Source organism: Solanum stenotomum, chromosome 6, assembly GCF_019186545.1.
Source record: "Solanum stenotomum isolate F172 chromosome 6, ASM1918654v1, whole genome shotgun sequence".
NCBI classification, from domain to species: Eukaryota; Viridiplantae; Streptophyta; class Magnoliopsida; order Solanales; family Solanaceae; genus Solanum; species Solanum stenotomum.
Window position 1 is genome coordinate 5,086,998 of NC_064287.1, and position 22,114 is coordinate 5,109,111.

The 22,114-nt window shown below is 33.6% G+C and overlaps 1 protein-coding gene across 1 annotated transcript; it reads left to right on the plus strand.

The window, feature by feature from the left end:
* Window positions 1-9,304: 9,304 nt before the first annotated feature.
* Window positions 9,305-21,112, plus strand: LOC125867314 (dolichyl-diphosphooligosaccharide--protein glycosyltransferase subunit 2-like). Its single transcript, XM_049547768.1, has 20 exons — window positions 9,305-9,416; window positions 9,513-9,651; window positions 11,189-11,381; window positions 11,473-11,562; window positions 11,827-11,889; window positions 11,990-12,059; window positions 12,451-12,515; window positions 15,390-15,444; window positions 15,576-15,703; window positions 15,786-15,901; window positions 16,076-16,145; window positions 16,964-17,065; window positions 17,192-17,281; window positions 17,378-17,526; window positions 18,478-18,589; window positions 18,667-18,750; window positions 18,932-19,012; window positions 19,166-19,390; window positions 19,828-19,950; window positions 20,929-21,112. Exons 1-20 carry the CDS (start codon window positions 9,347-9,349, stop codon window positions 21,043-21,045), a joined length of 2,142 nt encoding a protein of 713 aa, XP_049403725.1. The 5' UTR covers window positions 9,305-9,346; the 3' UTR covers window positions 21,046-21,112.
* The last annotated feature ends 1,002 nt before the right edge of the window (window positions 21,113-22,114 follow it).

Consider the following 22,114-nt stretch of genomic DNA (forward strand, 5'->3'; position numbering starts at 1 on the left):
AATAAGAGGTAAAATAAACATTAGACTTACAATAAAATTAAAAAAAAAAGTTTTCGCTCGAGGAGGGTCAAAATTGGGTGTATATGATATTTGCGTAATCAAGACACAACTTTCAATTCAAGTGTCTACGATCGTACAATAGTAATATAACTCAACCAAGGGTTGGGGTCGAGTCCCAAGGGACCAGTTTTTGAGAATTAAGAGTTAAGCGCGAATATGCTAAAGTTAACCATAGCTAAAAAATTATCGAGTAAAAACATAATAAATTAAGAGGTTGACACAAGTGTCAATTATCAAATGAGGGGGGTTTAATATTCAACTAGTGAACAAAAACAGCAAAAATATAAGGATGTGAGATAGGGAGATGGGATTCTTGGGATGTGATAGGAATATGGGATAAAATTTACTATTGGGTAAATTCTATTAATAGTAAATTGCTGAATATTTGTAACTAGGCTAGACTTTAGTGGGGTAAATTCTCTCTCGAGCAACTTACCCCGAATCAACTCGATTTCTCTCGAACACCGAGTTGCAGAACTTAAGCACAACCTCCGCCTTGGCCCATTCACTATCTCGAGCTGAATATGTGGGAGAATGTCTAGGATTCACTCTCTCGAGTTGAACCCACGACGACCCAATAACCACCGGCTATCGATTTAGTAGTCTTAGTCTTAAAACCTCTCTTTCGAGCAAGCCAAAAACACTAAAATGAAATCGTATTTGCAGCTACAATCCCATTAAGTTCAAACACAACTACTAAACGAAATCACATTTAAACAACAAATAGACTAACAATAAGCAATACCCAACAGGAAATTTAACCCATATTCACAAAATCACAACCTAAGAATTGGGGGAACAAGTGTTTTCATCAAGTGGGTATGATAGAAAATGGCTTTAAACACGTCTAGGATGAAGATTCTTGGATACCCACTTCCAATTTCGTGGAGTTGAAAACCTTCAAGTTCAAGAACAATGTATCCCCAAAAACTTTAAGAACTGAAAATATTCTCTACAACTTGATAAAGTTCTTGATTGATTTCTTTGATTCGTTCATTCATTGATTCTAAGCTACAGAATAAATAGGTATTTATAGTTTTCAAAGCTTTGTGCTGCGAAGGACCACTCGGCTTAGTTAGTCGGGATTAGCGATGCACTCGGCGATCAGCTCTTTGGCCTGGTTCATCGCCTTTCAGATTTTGCCTTCTGCATCTTCGTGTTTTGAATCATTAGGCGATATAGTACAGCTTCGCGGAACTGCTCGGCGACGCACCGACTGCTCCTTTTCATCGTCAACTTGATCTTTTCCTTCAGGGCTCAACACACTAGAACATTAGGCGAGATTAAGGCTATTCGACGACTCGCCTAATGCATTAGGCGACCCTCAGGCCTTCTTTTCTTTGTCTTTTCAGCCGCCTTGTTCCTTTTTGCTAAGTAATGTCGATGCTTTGCCTCAAACTTCAAATACCTGAAACTTAAGGATTCACATTAGTTATTGAGACAAAATATGCATTTGAGGACTTTAAATCTATCAAAATAAAGCCCTAAATGAGTCCAAATTGTGGACTCATCAGTATACACTAATTGAATGTAGCCACTTAGCAAGATTTGTTCCTATCCTTCGTGTAACAAACTCTTGAAATTGTCACAAGCACTCACCGTGGATAGATTTTTGGCGAAATGGTCTGATAGACATTTGTACTTGTATAAGTTTGTATTTTGAATCTTTTTACTCTATACTTTATCAACTAGGCCCTTAAACTTCTTAAAATACAATATTTGAAACCCCTCTGACCATTGACCAAATCTATGCGGCATAAATATTGTTGAGTTGGAAAAATATGTGAATGCACTTGCTTCCAAGTGCGTAAATACACTATATTTTATTTTAAAATATTTTTTTATTAAAAAAACTTATTTCTTCTCTTCTTCAACAAAATATTTCTCTTCTTCTCCAACACTCTCCCCACCCCTAATCTTAAACTTTCTTCTCTTCTTCAACAAAATCACCCACCACACCCTTTTTTTTTTCTTCGAAATCACCCGCCATACCCTTTCTTTTTCTTCTTCAACCCATTCTCCTTTTTGCAACAAATCAACACCCCGCCATTAATTCTTTTTTTCAGCCCCCATTTTTCAAAATTCTTAGTTGTTTTTTTAAAAAAAAGTTGAAACCATTGTTTATGTTAGTTAGATTTAAAGAGAAGGTATGATATGCATTAACATAAAGAGTGGTGGTGACTATTTGAAAAAGTTGAAAACTCCATTGATAAGCTTGAGAAAGCTTGAAGAACAACAAATGGTTCTTATGAATTTGTGAAATTAATTCAAATTTGTGACCGGGGCTCGTTGGATTTGTGCTACTGAACTTGTAGTTGAAATTTCAAGTCAAATAAAGAAATCTATTTGGCATGAATTTGGTGTTCAAATTGTAAGCATATATGAGGATTGAAGAACATGACTATTTAAAAATTTACAAAAGTTAAATATTTGATTTTTTTAATATTTAATTTTTTATGTGTCATTGAAAAATGACGTGAAATTACATGTGTAAGAGGTTGGATGACACACACAGTGATCTGATGAGAAAGGGATTTAAAATATAGTATTTTAACAAGTTTAAGAGTTTAGTTGACAAAGTGTTGAGTAGGAGGGTTCAGAATACAAGTATAAGGGTCCATCAGACCATTTCACCTAGATATTTCACTCCCACGGCGGCCACACTTGAGCCTAACCAAAAAAATCCTCTCTATTACTATATTACTCAATAATAGAGGAAGCATATTGTGGAATTACATCATATCATCATATATTATTAAAAGTGGGAAGAAATAAAGTTAAAAGTTGTATTACCATTTTATTGCTACACTAATACAAAATATTATAAAATAGTAATCAATTAAATATCATCATATTATCATCATATATTACTAAAAGTGGAAAGAAATAAAGTTAAAAGTTGTATTACCATTTTATCCCTACACAAACAAAATTATTATAAAATATCCAATCAATTAAATATTATTATTATATGAACACAAATATAATATTAGTAACTTTTAGGGGTCGTTTGGTTTGAAAATGAGTTATGATGGAATAAGTTATGTTGGGATTAGTTATGATAGGATAAGTTGTGTTGGGATTATTTTTTATTGAGTGTTTGGCTTGTTGTATTCAAAATAATAAATTTTAAGAACAATTTATTTGTTTACAAAAATGCCCTTCATTAATGCAAAAAGTGATATAACAAAAGGGTTGAAAGAGACATTTTTGTCATTTACCTATTTTATCTCGGGATAAGTTATCCCGGGATTACTATACCACCCAAGGAGAGGGATAACTTATCCCGGTACTAATTATTAATCCCAGGATAAGTTATCCCGAACTTGCCAACCAAACAACAAAATAAGCGGTACTATAATTTAATCCCGGGACTATTTGTTATTATACCTCACACCAAACGAGCCCTTAGTAATAAGACAATCAATGCTAAAAACTTTTGATTTTCTTGTGGTAAATAAGAGTCAAACAAATGCATATCAGTTTTATTTTAGCATGCACAGAGAATTTTAAAGGTTGCAAAAACTGTTTTATATATACCCCAAATTCATGATATTGTATCTTAATAGCCATTTTTTGTTAATTGAATAATGCATTAAAAGAAATAAATGAACGGTTATTTATTTTTATCTTCTCTTAAATATTCACCTTCATAACTCATATCTAATGATTTATAATTGATACTTTTAATATTTATAACTCTCATATTTTTCTGTATTTCATGTTACTTCAGCTTGGAGTTAGTAGAATCTTTTCCTGTTATCAATTTATCGTAGACCTTTTCCTAACCAAACTCTACAACTATTGTCTAATTTTGCAGCCTGGTTGTGTGAATTGGATTTTCCTGAATTTAAATAGCTCCTCTCCAAAGTGGGTTGTTATTCTCTGCGCAATTTAAGGTTCTAGATGTATTCCCAGTTCTCTTTGCTATCTGTTGAATTGTATTAATTTACTCCTTTAGTTTCTTCTTAGATCATAAAAAAGTTTCAAGCTGGAAGAACTACTTATGTTAACACTTGAGAGTTTGCAGAATTCAAAATTCAACTACCAGGCCAATGCAACAAATATTAAACTACATATAGTGTATGTGTTTTGGCCTTCATAGAAAGTTCAATGTATAACATTCTGCAAAATATATGTAACATACTATCAAATATCAAATGTGTTAACATTGAAATTTATTTTAATCATGTTGCATATTTGCCCGTCTTTCTTTACAACTATCTTTATCCCCACAATATGCTCGTGCCTTGCACGGGCACCCTTATCTAGTATTATTAAAAGTGGGAAGAAATAAAGTTAAAAGTTGTATTACCATTTTAGTGCTACACTAATACAAAATATTATAAAATAGTAATCAATTAAATATCATCATATTATCATATTATCATCATATATTACTAAAAGTGGAAAGAAATAAAGTTAAAAGTTGTATTACCATTATATCCCTACACAAACAAAATTATTATAAAATATCCAATCAATTAAATATTATTATTATATGAACACAAATATAATATTAGTAACTTTTAGTAATAAGACAATCAATACTAAAAACTTTTGATTTTCTTGTGGTAAACAAGAGTCAAACAAATGCATATCAGTTTTATTTTAGCATGCACAGAGAATTTTAAAGGTTGCAAAAACTGTTTTATATATACACCAAATTCATGATATTGTATCTTAATAGACATTTTTTGTTAATTGAATAATGCATTAAAAGAAATAAATGAACGGTTATTTATTTTTATCTTCTCTTAAATATTCACCTTCATAACTCATATCTAATGATTTATAATTGATACTTTTAATATTTATAACTCTCATATTTTTCATATTCATAACATTCAAATATTTAATTTAAAACTTTAAGATGTCTTTTGATATTCCGTTTATCTATATAAATTTTTTTGTTTCACTCCTATCCAAGGTTATTCTATCCATTCTATATTTAAAGTAGCGCAATCTTATATCATTATTGTACCATCTGATTCATGCTTTAGTTTGACTCGATAAAGAAGTCTCTTAAATTATGATTGGTTATAGAAGAAGGTGTCGACAAGTACTCAAAAAGTTATGTACTAATTATGTATTTCTTTTTGTTATCTATTTAGTATGATTAAAGTCTTAAAAAAGAAGTGTATTGTGTTTGTTGTATTTTTTTCTTTGTTTATTATTTTGTATTTTTTCTCTATTAGACTTCTTTGATTACTTTAATGTGAAACACAATGCACATGTCCAGAAACTAGTAATCATGTAAGTAGAGGGCATATTTTTCTTTGTAAAACAATTGACTCACATAAACTCCCTTTGCACGACACAAAACATATATTCCATGGGAGAACATATGTGGGTGGATGATTCACAAGCAAATAAAGTAGGTATGCTTCTAAATCGATGTATGCAAAGACCAAAAATACAGTTACACATCTAGGTTAAGACTCATAAAAATTCAACAATAAAAAAAGTTCAAGCAAATCATGACTTATGCAATTACTACAAAATTATATTAAGTTGAGTCCAAGTCGATAAAAGCATATGTACTAGAACCACAGGACTCGAGGGGTATTTTATACCTTCCTCTAGTCAACAAAGTTTCTTACTCGATCTTTTGTTTATCTAGATAAAAAATAAAGAAATCATTTTCTTTTAATTAGGAATTGAAAAGGTCACTTGTAACACCAAAACTTAATTCTAAGTGGCGATTCTGAATAAACAAAATAATCCTTTATCAATACTATCACTTTAATTGGAAAAAAAATCCTTTTGTTTTTCTTAGATAAAAGGCGCATCCCAGAGAGAAAAGAAGGGTGTGACAACTCTATCTTAATTCTAAGAAAAAGGTTGTCCTAGATATTATTTTATTCAATGAATGTGTTACCTCATGCAATAGGACGGAAAGCCTTAAGGCATTTTATCTCCTATAAATAGGGTGGAAGTAAAGCTAAATTCTAATGGATATATATCTTCGGTTGGTCCAAAAAGGAAGTATGTAGGAAATGCAAATCATAATTAACCCATAGATAAAAGAGAAAAAACTAATTGTTTGGCGTACAATCATATAGATTCAGATAAAATTGTGTAGTATTTGTATCTAATAAGGTTCCTAAACCCAAATTCTACAATTTTGATGCTGAGAAATCACTGGAGAAGTTTCAACTTGATTAATAAAACTCATAACATTTTTTATTATAAGAAATACAGAGCTACACATCGTCAAATACAATCCCCTCAATGCGATGGTAATTTTAATTATTCTACTTGCTTTGAGGATTTGTTTAAATATTTGAGTTATGTGTAAAAAAAAGAGCAAATTATATAAATTCCATCAGTTTAGGTCCTAATCAGTAGGATTCACGTTAGCTTGGAATATTACTTCCTATATCATGTTTCGTTCTTTGGATACATGTATCATGACTTGCTAGATACATGTATCCGATAGTTAAAAAAAGTGAGATACATGTTTTATTATTTTTGAATTAAATGTGTGTAATTGTTATCCTTAATTAAAGGAGTAATTGAGTATTAACTAAGAACTCTAATAGATTTTGGTCTTTGAATACATGTATCTAAAGGTTAAAAAAATCGAGATACATGTATCCGATGGTAAAAAAATTGGAGATACATGTTTTATTATTTTTGAATTATATGTGTGTTACTATTTTTCTTTAATTGAGGAGCAATTGAGTATTAATTAACAACTCTAACATATTTATGGATTCCCTAGCTTATCAACTCTAGCATTTTTTTCAAAAATAACGAAATCATAAACCCAAAATAATTCTCTAATTGTAATTCTTTTTTTCTTTCTTGTGATTGTGAGTTTGTTTCACAATGACGAATATCACCATATTGTTGAGGCATTCGGGGTCATGGATTTTAGAGTGTATTTTAAACTAGGACTACATCCTTAAGAAGATGAATTTGTCCTGAATGTGTAACTGAGTTTGTATCCTTAAGAAGATGTGTTAGAAACCACATCTTGCACTGGATGTGTTTCTGAGTTTAGTGATGTATCTGTTCATTTTTATTGGATTGTTCGTGTGCTTAGATCTATTCTCAACTTGAATGTTAGCGGATGAAAATTCAAACCTTGCAATGACAAAATCTTGAGTGAAAATAAAAATATCAAGTTCATATCTCATAATCATAATGTATATTAATGTTAATGTGTTGTACCTTGGTCAGTCATGAAAGAATAAATAACAACAAAATCATACTATGTAGAACCTAATTTGCAAAAAAAAATTAAAATTGAAATTTAAAACGACTTGAACTCTGTAATAGATATATGAAAAGGAAGAACTTTATCCTAAATACATGAGAATAATGAAACAAAGTTACAAATCCTACATATAATGTTGAATATCAATATTCAATTTTGATAAACGCTAATAAAACGTGATTTGAGAGAAAGAAAGAAGAGAGAGATGGTGGATGGTGGAGGACGTGGGGGATGATAGATATTGAATTACTGATGGATAATGAGATTTTTTCGGAAGAGAGAAATGGCTGATGAGAGAGAGAAAAAATTGTTAATTCACCATTAATTTAGGTATTTAATTGTAAAGATAATTAATTAATTTCATTTTTAAGAAATTTGTGTATCTAATTGTATCTTTTAAAATATATGGTATAAAATATTAAAAGTAGTAATATAAGTAATTGTTAGAAACTAGAGGTAAAATAAGAAATAAGAATGAAATAGAAATAATGAAAATTATATAAATTGATTATTTGGGAAAACGAAAGAAATGATTTATATTATAAAATAAGAATGAAATAAAAATAATAATATAATATTGAGAAGAGAGAAGAAGATTATTTTTTAGAGAGTAAAATAGAGAATTGAGTTGGAGTTGGTTGTAAAAAATAGAGAATTCTATATTTGGAGAGTAAAATAGAGTATAGGATTGGAGATGTCCTTAGAGCCCGTTTGGCCATGCGTTATGAAATCATGATATGGTATCATGATATGGAATCATGAGATGAAATTGAAGTTTTGTTTGGACATGCGCTATGGAGTTTTTGTGTTGTATATTTTCTCATAAACATAAGAATCTCATAAGTTGTAAAACAATTAAAATAACCCCAATTGTTTATTCAATCTTACCAAATAAATAATTTTTTATAAAATCGCATAATAAATTATTACAAAGCTATTTGTTTCCAACTTAAATAATTGTTTCATCAAACTTAAACAATAAAAAAATTGAACATAAACTGTAGTGAACTAGTCTTTAATATAATTCTCCCACATAATACGGACAATCTCCTCACGTTGAACTTGCATTTCTCGATCATGTGACCGAGAAGACGAACCAACATTGTTACTTTGAGCCATTTGTTGGTCAATATTATCATCCACAACTATATTTTCATGCTCATAGATCATAAATATTTCATCACTCTTTCTCGCAAATAATTATGTAACATTGCACAAGTTATGACAATTTTCACTTATGTGTCAATATCATAATGGTTCATGCCTTGTTTCAGTATTCTGAATCTATTTTTCCAAGCTCCAAAAGTTCGTGGGGTTGTTTTAACAAAATATATTCTTGTGGATCAATTTTTGTGTTTAAAAATTTTCAAATCATGATATGGAATTCCCATATAATTCCATATCATGATTTTTGGAGAATATGGTATTCCATCTCATGATATGGAATCAACGTGTAATCGCATGTACAAACGCTGATTCCATCTCATGATTCCATACCATGATATGGTATCGCATGGCCAAACGCCTATTTAGTATATATGATAGTAATGTATGTCTAATTAAGTAGTTTTTCCAAAAGGACAAAATGATAATATTTAACGCCTACTTATCTATATAAAGTACTTTTTTCTCATTTTTTAAAATTAAAATAATTTTTGGTTCTATGGATTGATTTTTATTTTTATTTTTGAAAAAAAATGAAGATGAATACATGTTTAAATACAATTTGATCTTCTTATACTTTTTTAAATATTACATTTTTCTTAATGTCTAAATGCCTATTAAAAATCCTAGGACAAACCATATTTTCATTTGTATGCACATGCTTGGTTTATTGACGAATTGTAGTGAGATGTCTGAAATTTTTTAATCTTTAATTAGAGATTATGAGTACGAATTTTTAGATTTGTAAATAAATTATATTAGGAGGTCGCACCTAGAAATAAGTTTTGCAATGAGCAAATTTAAATTAGTCGAGCTTTGATACTGATACCGGACATGTTGGGCAATAAGATATACAGAGGGGGTATATTTGGAATATGACACCAAAAATTTCTGCATATGTTTCACACTCCTCCATTGGTCTTCTCCACTGGCGCAGACTCGCAAAGTTCCTCCTCCCTCATTTCCAGTAACTCTCGAAGATCTCTGTGATTTCACTTCCATTTCGCTAGGTTACTATGTAATTACACTGTTAACAGTTTCTTGTTTGATTTTTCCTTTACAGGAATGGCGAAAGTTTTAGGATTTCTGGTACTAGCATTGTCCGCACTGATCTGTGAAGCGGCAATCTTCAAACCTATCTCCGATTCTCACCGATCTGCTGCATTGGAGTTGTTTACTCCCGCTCATGGATCTTTGTCGAGGTTTGATTAAACCCTTACTAAAACCCTTCTTTCTCTGGATCAGTCAACTAATTGGAATCAGCTATATGAACTGGAAGTTATTAAAGCTTGCATAGACAGAGCTTAGTTCGATTTGTTTCCCGTGAATATATCATAGCGTATGTCGGAATCATATTTAAAGCGTGCCATATATTTGTCTGTAAGAAGGCTACGTTTTGGGGCCTCTCATGTGAGTTTAGTCCGCTGATCTGTCCAGATGATGTGAACTCTTCACTGTTAAATACTTAATTGGGTGATGATAGTATAGTTGTAGGCTTTGGGATGGCTGGTAGACTGAAAATGGAATCTAGAATACCCTATACTGTTGTCGGTATTATCATTCAACTGCAATTGGGATTTTCGATTCTTCTTCAGCCTTTCTTTTTCGGGAAGTAAGGTTGAGATGGTTCGGGCATGTGAGGATGTGGAGGTGTGTGATGTTGGCTACGGATGGATTCAGGAGAGGTAGAGGTAGATCGAAGAAGTATTGTGGAGAAGTGATTAGACAAAACTTGCTGCAATTGTGGCTTACCAAAGACATGATCGTAGATAGGAAGGTGTGAAAGATGTGAATTAGAGTGGAATGTTAGTGGATAGGAGTGTGTCCATGCTAGTAAGCTGGAGTGCATTGTCTTGGTGCCTTACTAGTAGTCGTAGTGCTATGCTTGTAGTTTCTTGTGTTTTGATTTTGTTGATAGTTGTTTCGTGTAGTTCGATGGTAGTATTATTTGGTTGTAGTATTGTTCTACCACTATCTGTTGTTTTGTTTACTACCTATTGTCTCTTGTACTATCATTATCTTTTTTTGAGTATGTTTTTGTCTTGAGCCGAAGGTCTATCGGAAACAACTTGTCTACCTCTCACCTCTCACCTCTGAGGTAGAGGTAAGGTTTGCGTACACTCTACCCTCCCCAATCTTCACTCTATGGTAATACATTGGGTATGTTGTTGTTGTTGTGTTGTTCTGCCTTTTTTTTGTGGGGTTGGTCGGTTTAATTTCACAGTCTATCAGGAAAACGTGAAAATAACTACAGTATGTTTGGGTCACATAAGAGTTCCAGAATTATGAACTATATACATTCTATAACTGAAGGATAGTATTAATGGACAATGAGCTCCAACTATGTGTAGTCAGTTTAATTTTTTGTGTTTGGTAAGAGTAATTTAAGGGTAACATATTGTTGATTTATGGGTAGTTCCTACAAAGGATTGGACTAATGACGTATACAATACTTGAATTCTTGATATAGATGCTACATAGTTGGTTCTCATCCTTCAGGGACTACGAGTGTAATAAGAGCATCCGTCGACTAACATTGACTAAACAATATTTTGTATATTTTATGTGCATCCAACTGTCTGTGTTAACATCATTCACCTATTAAAAAAATTGTAATTGGCTCCCAAGAAAAATCCCTCAGTTTCCAGTCTCATTATACAACTTCATGGCTGGCAATAACTGTGTGTTCTTGAAATGTAAATGATGCATGTCATTATGTTTCTTATGTCACCTCTCCAGTTTGGAAGAAACATATGAGGCTTTAAGGACATTTGAGGTTCTTGGAATTAAAAAACAGCCTGACCAAAGGGCTGCTACATGTGCGACGGTGGTGGACACTCTGTCATCTCCTACTTCAGCATTGAAAGATCTGTTCCAGGCATTAAGAGTCAATGGGTTATTGAACTGCGAGCTTAACAAGAAGACATTCGCAGTATGTTTGAGCTGGATGAACTGTTTCGATATACTGATTGAAAACCAATTTAAATGCATTATATTAACTTTTCTCTCTTTTTTTCCGCAAGGGCATAGCCCCAAGACTTAAGGATGCTGTGAAAAGTGCCAGCTCACTTCTTGACTACTACTATTCAGTTGGAAGTTTAGTTCTTATCAAGGTAATGCATGGGAAAATGCCTTTGTTTTCTTTTCTACTGTAATTATTAGAACTGATATCCTGATTCATTAATGGTTCTATCACCTCAAATCCTTTGAAAGAAAAAAGAAAAGCAGAAGCGTCTAATATAGCCATTCTTTCTGCTTGAAATTGATAACATCTGTGGATCTCGTGATCTGCTTATGTATACTGTGTACTTCACAAGGACATTGTATTTAGTCAGGAGTGATTTCTCTGTTCCTCACATATCATGTTCACTTTGTAGGGCCTAAATTCTGACGTGAATGTACATCTTGAAAGTGCTGATTCAGTTGTCCGCGCCATAAAGGTTTCATCTTATGTTTCACATTTGCACTACTACTGGAGTTTTGACTCTTTTTCGTCTTTATGAGGTTTTTTGACATGACATTTGGTATTCTTGCTGACAGGCTCTTAGCCAAAGTGATGGAAGGTGGCGTTATAGCTCCAACAATCCCGAGTCTAGCACTTATGCTGCAGGTAATTATTCTCTATTTCTATTTCAGAGAAAGCCAAGTCTCTGTAGGACAACTTCCCTAAGGTTCTTAAGTACATAGGCAATATTTCTGGAAATATTTTTTGATAAAGCAATATTTCTGGAAATATTTGGTTAATGCTTGTGGTAAATAGAATGCCTGATTTGGTTAGTCTTGTTTTAAGATCTACAAAGTTTATATTTTCTGGAAACAAAAAAAATAGCTATTGGTTATTCAAAAGCCACTCGAGAAAGCATCCCGGAAAGAAAAGCTATCTTTTCTAAAACCACACAAAATTGTTTTCAGGGTTTGGAGAGCTTTTTGAAGAGAAACCTAACTTGAAATAATCATTACAGTGTTTTCTTTGCATTTTCCTGATAAAACACTTTTTACAGGAATTGCACTTGAGAGCCTGGCTGGTGTCATTTCATTAGCTTCTTCTGAGATTGATCAATCTTTGGTGAGTAAAATTTGTCCTCTTTATCATCCTTGAGGAGTTTAATTCATACTTCCTCATCATAACTCATAAGATGGTCTTGTTTTGCTACCTACAAGCTTGCTATAAATGTGGTCTAGCTTGCATTTTATGAAGAGCCCATGAGATTAATGTAATCACCTCTTTGTGGTGTTTCCTTCAAAATGTGGCTCTATGGTATTCTTTTTATTGAGATTTTCTATGTCACAAGTACATTGGCCATCTTTTTGACACTTCTAATGTCGGTCTCGTTCTTATGAAATGTCATCCTATTTCTTTCGTTCCAAATATGTCAAAAATGATTTAGTGGTGTTGTCCTCCAAGTGGCCCCCATTTTCTTTTTGGGCCAATCTTTAGGACTTCCCAAAAAACAAAGAGAACCAGTCTGTAGTTGTGATACAAAATTGCAATGTAATAAAAGGTGATCTATGTCCTTACTGGACTCGTTAGACTAGTAGGACTAACCTAAAATTATGTATCTCTTTCTTCGAAGAGTATCTGTCTATAATATTACATCACGCATTGCCCATGTTTCTTTCCAATATACATGCAAGTAGACACCAACATAACAAGAAATATTAAGGGAGTAGAGTATCGTTTCCGTGAAGAATTGGCACCAAAGGTTGCTATATACCAAGATTGATGCAATTGTATTGTGTAGACTACACTTGGTGATGAGATTATTAGTGTAACTACCAATTAATTGACGTCTCATTAATGATGATTATAATGCTTCCATAAATGAGTGGATCAAGGCTTTAGGACTTTGAATTTTCTAAACATTTCATTTAATTGATTGCACCTCTCTACACTTTTATTTCAATGGATTTGGTTATTGACCTGGGGCAAGTATCTTCCTACTTGCATATAATCCATCTCTCTTGACCTATTATTATATTCTTACGCGAGTAAAAGGGCTATTCGGTTCATGAAGCATCCCTCATTCACACAGGGTCTAGAGAAGGGCCGCAACCTAAGGGTGGTGGGATGTAGGCAGCCTAACCTGATGTGATTCCACGATTTTCTTACGGAAATAACATTAATTAAAATGCGCTAGTAGTGTCATGTTCAATAACGGACTACATAATGTTCTTTGGTACTTGGTATATCCTATTGTCAACATAAATCGAGCCAACTTATCTAGTTGTCTTTATCCTACCCTACTTGGATTTTAAGTAAAATTATTCAAGTCTCTTTTCTGTTCGCTGTAGGATTCCATAGACAATTCTAATTGATGGCCAATCTAATAGATACATAAGCAGAAGTTGGATAAATAACTTTGTAACCCACTTTCATTTTGATATATAGCAAGAAAAGTGTGTTGTAAAATTAAAATACATGTTGACTTCCATCATATTCCTTGAATAATGAAGTTCACCAAACTTGAAAGTAAGAGGGTCCAATATCATAATCATATTGAGGAAAAACTCTTTTACAGAGGTTTTCTTCATGAATCCTCTCTCTTCAAATTCTTGCCTAAAATTAATCCTTGAAATAGGGAAGAATTCTTTAAATATGCGGATGGTGGAGATTCTGTAGGTAATGGGACTCAGGTTGATCGTAAGCGCTACATGACCACATGCGACAGTGTCTAGGAACTAGGCGTCTCAAGTATCTCTGGGACCTAGGTGCTATACTTATCTGAACTTAGTCCCTTCTTTCAGCTCTTTCATGCGTCCATCTTGTTTGCTCCCATACTGATTTCTTTGGTTTCTGTATGGTCCTTCTCCAGCTGAGTATCTTTCAAAAAACAATAGAACTTTGTTATTTAATCACACCAGCAAGTCACATTTGAAGCATCAAGCAAGTGTAGATTCCAAATTATCACAAACAATACGAAACAACATCAAGAACAATTGCAACTTACTTCAAATTGGACATGAGATACGCGCTTTTATCCATAGTTTAAGCCAGCATGCTGCGAGAAAAGCTACATTCAGTGCATTGTGTTCCAAATGTAATTTGACTTCACCTTTTTCCTTCCTAATAATCCAAGTAACACATTTCACCACAAATTTTACCCACGTATTCCTAACAGCTCCAAGTAAATCCATCCTTTTTTTTTATAATGACGCCAACGAGGTGTGATATCAATGACATCATTTTGAGTTGTCAAGATAAAATTGGTATTGAAGGTCAGGTGGACAGCAGCTATTACTGAAGTGGGCTACATTGGGATGTATTTTATGTGACCATTTGGTCACTTGCAAAAAAAAAGGTATTTCATATACAGTTATATGGTTGACACTAAATGTGAGTTTAAGTTTTACACATTCAATATTTAACTATAGAAACAACAACATACATACCCAGTGAAATCCCACAAAATGGAGTCTGGGGAGGGTAGCGTGTAATTTAACTATAGAGAATGATTAACAAAACCATCTTTGATTGCCTTCCTTTTCCTGTGGGTTAACTATCCATGGGTGTAAAGAGGTGCCAAATGGGATTAAGAAACTTTAATAATGCATCTCATGTGGTAGTGACCTCTGTAGCTTTTTTTCTTATTTCAATATTTTTGTTTTCTTTTTAGTTAAAAAGGTACGAGGATACATAGTTATTTCTTTGAGTTAACATGCATTCAGGAGTTAAAGCAGACATCAAAATCATTCTCTTGACATTGAGTGTCACTTATCAAAATTAAAGATCCAACATTTCGTCTTACTTGATTTGAAGTTTTTTTATGTCGGTGTCTCAGCTTGACCGTTATGTCAGGTTACATGCTTAAGTTATTGCATGCTTTACTTGGTTGTACATAATGCCATTAATCTTCTGATTTTTGTTTATTACCGCTCACATAATTCTGTGTAATATCTTTTGTATTTTGTATTCAACCCCATATTTACTGTGCATTGGCAGATTAGCATGGTGAAAAATGATATATCGAAGCTTCTTGATGGTCTAGAGAAATACGGTATATACCTCTTTTTTTCCTCTCTTTCTGTGAGCTGGTGGAGGTGACAATTTATAACAGAAATTTCAGAAGTTCCCTTTGTTCTAATAAAAGAATGTCTATGATAATATTGTTGTCATATCATATTACAGATGATGGAGCCTATTACTTTGATGAAAAACTTGCTGATGCTCATGGACATCAGGGTCCCCTCTCAGCTTCATCAGCTGTAGTGCGTGGGATTACAGCTTTTGCCGCTGTGTCTGCCGAAAATTTAAATGTATGTTGTGTAGCACATGCCATTTTCTTTCTCTAATTTGATGACAGTCATTCTTGATAATACTTTCCTTTATGATGTGCAGCTTCCAGGTGACAAAATTCTAGGTTTGGCAAGGTTTCTCCTTGATGCTGGAGTTCCTGGAAATGCGAAGGACTTGTATTATCAAATTGAAGCATTGGCTTCCTTGGAAAACAATAGGTTCATAGCAATATACTTTGTTTTCACCCTTTCTGATTTTTTATACATTTGCTTTGTTTCTGTAAAATGTTGTGTTTTTGGCTTTTTGCTGGTAGAGTTTAGATGTAGCATCGTTGCTGCAAGCAGGCCAGCACCATTTCTATACTTACATATCAAGCATTTTTTGAAATGCAGGGTCTCCATTCCATTGATATTATCACTCCCGACCAGCGTTCTTTCGTTGACTAGAAAGGACCAGCTTAAGGTGTGACGTTTTTGATATAATTCTCTTGAATTCTGAATACATCACTCTATGTTTCTTTCATAATTGCTTTCCTTGTATTCCTCAATTTTCGGATTTAGACTATAAAGTCTTTGAGACTATATTTTCCAGTTTTGGGTGCTTCTTTAGTGATAACTTGAGAGTTGAGACATAGAGATCTACAAAAATAAGATTCGGAGAGGATATGCTCTAGACGAAAATTAGTGGCTTCAATAAAAAGCATCAAAATCTGATGCTGTTTTAAGCTAAAAAGTCACTTAACATAAAAGAAAGGCACATAGTGAAAACATAAAATAACTAAAAGAAAAGCCAATATAAGGGTGGAGGAATTGGAATGCTGCAACCAGTATGTCAAGTAAAAACTATGTATCACGTCGCAGACCATATTGATTTCTTTATAAAAGATATTACTAAATTTCTTGAGATGGCAAAATGCATTTCAAGTTTCTAATTCAAACATATTAACTAATTGTTTTTCTGTGTAGTGCCACCTTTTTCAAGCAGAGCGCTCATCAATCTTTTAAATATCTTAATCTTATTATGAAAAAAAACAGTTGGTTGAATTTGCTAAGACACCTCCCTCTGTGCGATCGCCCAATCTCTGTATAAGCTAGACAAAGCCACAACCTGCTTTGTGTCTAGTTGCAATGTTTTAGTTCATGTGTGCCTTTTTTAAACAGTTATTCCTCTGAGGAAAAATGTGATGCATTCTTTCTTGTATCATGTGTCCTGTTATCTTAGTGCTCTAATAAGTTTCGCCAGCATATCTGAAATTGATGGACTGTTATTGATACAATTAGGTAAGCGTAAACACTGTTTTGGGGGCTACTGCACCTTCTCTGACAGTCAAACTCAAGCAGATTTTCAGCTCTGGTTCAAAGGATGCCTCTGTTATTGATCAGGTGCTAAGGGGCTTTTGTTTGTGATCTCGTGCATAAGATATAGCTGTTAATAATTTCTTTGAAAGTAGTTTTAGCATCTCTGCTTGCTATTAACTTTGAGAATATTTGTCTGCCGCCATGATAAAGGATCTCAATTTTGACCATAAAAATGCCGTGCATTACTTGGATGCTTTGCCCAAAGACATTGATGTTGGCAATTACATTTTCACTTTCGAGGTATGGCATCTTCTTTTCCTTCCTTGTTAAAATTTTCTTCCTGTGTCGATCTTAATTTGACCAATTTATGTTCCTTTCCTCTTGATGATCTTGTAGATTGTTCTTCATGATTCAGAGCACAAAATGATCTATGCCACTGGAGGAAGAACAAAAGCACTCATATACGTTACAGGAGTTATTAAAGTTGATAATGCAGAGATTTCTGTTCTTGACAGTGATCTTGGGAATATTGAAACTCGTAAAAAGTAAGTTCTTTTCCTTTCTTATCCTTCTCATCTCCTTCGTGATATCCATTTTGAGTTCCCTCTTTTAATCATTGGCTGCTCTTTTTACCATTTCTGGCACATATTAGTTATTTATTGTCAATGTAATTAGTGGAACTTATTTCTGTTTCAGGTAGGTGATACTGTCAATTCAATATATAAGGAACATAGATACATATTTTTATCTCTCTTTTCCTCTTGTTCTTAAAAGCTATTTTGTTATAGTATTTATTTTGTATTTTTTTAATTACAACTGGCTTTTTATTCACTTCTACTTCCTGCATATAGTTGCTTTCAATAGTTTAATTTACTTCGGACAACTGGTAGAGGTTCAAGGCTCATGAAAGTAGAGTCTCTACGGGAGCTGTGAAACCAATTTACTGAACTGTTATTTAAGGACTCCTTCTAAAAGTTTTAATAGTCAGAGTTTCTTTATCATTGATAAACTTGACATTGTCTGCCTAATGATTGATTGCAGAACTTTTTAAGTTTTTCAGTTCAAAAAAGTTATATAGCTAGTTTGCAAGAATGCTCATAAAGTTGTAATACTTGCTGATTTGACTTGAGATTTTACTTGTTCGTAGTTTAACCTTTCCATACTTTGTTATGACTTCCTTGCTGAGATTTTTTTTTTGGAAATTGGCGCTGGAGTACATGTAATGGTATGCCAGTAAATTTGGTGAAGTTTGATGCTAGATTGGCACTACCTATCTTCTCTTTCCATTGAACTTGTTTTAGCTTGAAAACCTGGAGAGTGCATCTCATCTTTATTATCCAACTTTACAAGGCACAAGTAAAGCACTGAAATTAGTGTTCTAACTTCTTTGACTAGCCATATGGAATCGTCTTCTATTATTTACACAAAAATTGTATGCATTAATTTTTTATAAGCCATCATTAGTTTTTCTTTTTTCTTGGGGGTGTTTCATACAGGCTTGATTTGGCTGGAAAGAACTCCATCTCTTTATCAGCAAACCATCTTCAAAAGCTCCGGTTGTCATTTCAATTAACTTCTCCTCTTGGGCATGCTTTGAAGCCACACCAGGTTGGGATCCTGATTTATGTGTTCAATAAGTTGCACTCTTTATTATCCAGTTGGTGGACTTATGAGATGTTCTGCAGGCTTTCCTCAAGTTGAGTCATGAGAGCAAGGTGGAGCATATCTTTGTGGTCGGGAATTCTGGAAAACAATTCGAAATAATACTAGTAAGTTCTGAAATTTTTTTCTGCACTCTGTTGCTACTGCTTAACATAATGTGGACGTGTTTTGCGAGTTCAGCTCAAACTCCAATTCCAAGAAGAAACGTGTGCAACTGCCTCTAACTCCAATGATGATCTTTAAAAAGGAGCTAACCGCTGAATTCTTAATTGGCATTCTGTCTTGTAGGATTTCCTTGGACTTGTTGAACAGTTTTTCTATCTATCGGGTAGATATGATATTCAACTTACTGTTGGAGATGCTGTAATGGTATGTATGGATTCCAACTTCATTAAAGCTGCATATAGCGCCATATTTTTGGTCAATTTTTGGGGAAAAACATGAACGAAAGAAATTTGGATATTGGATATTGGATCTAAAACATTTTGTTGTATCTTGAGCTGACCATTTTGTTTCCTCCAGGAGAACTCGTTCTTGCAACCTTTGGGATCTGTTGCATTAGATTTGCCAGAGGCTCCAGAGAAGGCAGCACGTCCACCTCCTCAGGCTGTTGACCCTTCCTCTAGATTTGGGCCCAAGGCAGAAATAGCTCACATTTTCAGGGCTCCAGAGAAAAGACCTCCGAGCAACCTTTCTTATGCATTTCTGGCCCTTGTTCTTTTGCCATTCTTTGGATTTTTGGTTGGGGTAGGTTTTTTCTCTGAACCATGCTTGATTTTCTTTTTTTAAATAAGTTAAATGTAATGAATAGCAGTGTCCCCTCTCAACACTTGAAAAAGACGAAATATATAAAAATAAGAGATAATAGCTGTGGGATCAAATTCCAATAGAACCAAAGAAAAGTGATTTCCTCCCATCTATCTAAGCCTTGGTAGGTGGAGTTACCCGGTACTTGTACTGATGGGGGTAATATGTACCTGGTTGATTAGTTTTGGTGTACACGATCTTCCCTTGACACAATTGTTAAAGAGAAGAAAACATAAAGAGATAATAGCTGTATGATTGGTTGGTTCTATTTCAGTTTGTTGTTATGCGTTGGCTTGGATGTGGAGCTTAACATCTTCTCCCTTGCCTGAAATGCCTTTGTTGTGGTTAAATTATCGTGCTTTCATGTCTTTTTGAAGCTTTTGAGACTACGTGTGAACCTGAAGAACTTCCCAACAGCATCAGCACCTGCAGCATTTGCCATTCTTTTCCATCTTGCCATTGCTGCTGTTCTATCACTTTATTCTCTGTTCTGGTTGAAGGTTTGTCCTTTGATTTCTTTTTTGCTTCCTGTATATCATTATTATGCTCTTTTCTTCAGAAGCGGCTTCACTTTTGGTCGCAAAGACCCATTTTTAGTGGGTTAATGGCTTATGAGATTGAAAACCTCTGTTATGTATAGTTTTTTATTTTATTTTTTACTCTCTTTCTAGTTTTTATAAAACATTGGGTGGGGGTTTGTTTTTTTGGTGGGAAGGGGGAGGGGGGGCGGGGGGCATAGGCTCTCTGTCCCTTTCTTTCTCTCCCATTGCTTGAACAAATTACTGCTAGCTGAGGAATATTGGTCAATCAGTTCTGCAGAGGATACCCTTACAAGTTACAAATCTTCATAATTAGTTATAGGAATTCTGCAAGGTCTTAGAAAATGTCCTTTTTAATAGCTAATAGGATTAACTGAATCTCGGGATTTCTCTTAAACTTTAGTCTACTGCAAATGTTTTAATACATGATTCATGGCATTTATCAAAGGAGAAATACAAAATACATGTGGTTCTTTTGCTCCCACTGACATTGGTAACAGCCATTCCTTTGTCACAACTGTCACGTTAGTTGTTGAAAAATTGTAGCTATAGCAGAAGCGTCAAACTCTTCACTGTAGCTATCATTTGCAACACTATTACCAGGCAGTTTGTTTGACCCTTTTTTAAATGGTGATTTAGTCCTGATTCTGCTTATTATCTAATGCTTCTTGATAAAACATTAACTGGTAGATCATTACTTGTAAGCACCGGCAGAGATAGAAAAATAGAATAAGGATCCATTGCCTACACTTCAGCTTAACTTTTTTCAATTGACAATGAAATCCTAAATGACCTGCCATGGGAAAAAAAACGGAAGGGTGTTCAGCTGCCCTATAAATCTGTGGAAGGCTCTAATTCCGCAAGTAGATTTACTTGTTAGACAAAATACTTTTGCTTGCTGACTACATTTTTTTTTTTTTTTTGTTTTTCTGCGTGCAGTTGAATCTGTTCACTACACTGAAAGCGCTTGGATTCTTAGGGATCTTCTTACTATTTGTTGGACACAGAACCCTTTCACATCTGGCGTCCACATCTGCCAAGTTGAAATCTGCCTGATATAGATAGATTGATTTAGCTTAACACCTATAAATGTGAGGAAGCAGGGTTCTTCAAGAGAAAAGAGGGTCAGATATATCCATATCTTTTTTGTAGGACATTATTTATGACACAAGTGTATCGGATATTTAGTCCACAGTAATTGTGAAAAATTCGATTTTGATGCTGCCTGCTTGCTTTTGCAAGAAGTGGCATCTTGAGGTGCCTATTGTTCTCTTTGGTATAGTGAAGAGTGCTTTGCCTTGCCTTCGGGAAATTCTCATTTGCTAAAACACGTGTCAAGAGAATGAAATGATAGTGAATGTTGGGCTGCTAAAATTCAACGTGTCCACTAGATGATGTGAATGCTAAAATGAATGTGTGATCATTACATGACTAAATTATAGATTAGAAATGACTACATTTACTAGAAGCGGATAGCACACATTGAGGATAAAATGTGAGAACGTCAGATACTAGTTGAGGATAGATTTTAGACTTGTATGAAATTTTTACTATTATGTAATGTATTTTTCACTTTTAATTTTATTAATCATGATGATAATGATATAATATAAGTCTAAATGGCAAAAAGAGGATTCGTAAAGCAACCTCAACTTATATGAGACTGAGGTGTAGTTGTACCCTAAAAACAGCTTCAACACGAAGCTTTGACAAGTATAATAATTGTAACACAATGCATTGACATTTGATATAACTTCATGAACAATATGTGAAGTATCAACGTGATAGTTCAAACTTTATTAACAAGTGAATTTCAGTAGAATGTGTTTGGAGCTTCGAATGCATTTCAAATTTTTAAGCACAATTCGTAGACTTTTCAACTGCAGTAGTTCAAACTTCTGTATTCCCAAACAACCTTCCAATATTAAAAAACTATCATGTCCTTTTAATTTCTCCACCCAATCTACCAAAACCAGTGTATATTAACTATGATACATTAATAAATAATGAGAATACACCATAAGCAAAACTTGCAAACAAGCTGTTAAACCGAAGCTACTACTAGCACAAATTAAAAGAGGGGAAATTGTGCATGCAAGTTTATGACATGTAATATGAATTCATA

What these genes read in the sequence shown, in the direction of transcription:
- LOC125867314 (XM_049547768.1), top strand. Translation starts at nt 9,347, where the DNA reads ATGTTTCACACTCCTCCATTGGTCTTCTCCACTGGCGCAGACTCGCAA. An exon ending in TTCCTCCTCCCTCATTTCCA is followed by an intron (nt 9,417 to 9,512) that starts GTAACTCTCGAA and finishes TTTCCTTTACAG; the next exon opens with GAATGGCGAAAGTTTTAGGA. An exon ending in CAGTTGTCCGCGCCATAAAG is followed by an intron (nt 11,890 to 11,989) that starts GTTTCATCTTAT and finishes TCTTGCTGACAG; the next exon opens with GCTCTTAGCCAAAGTGATGG.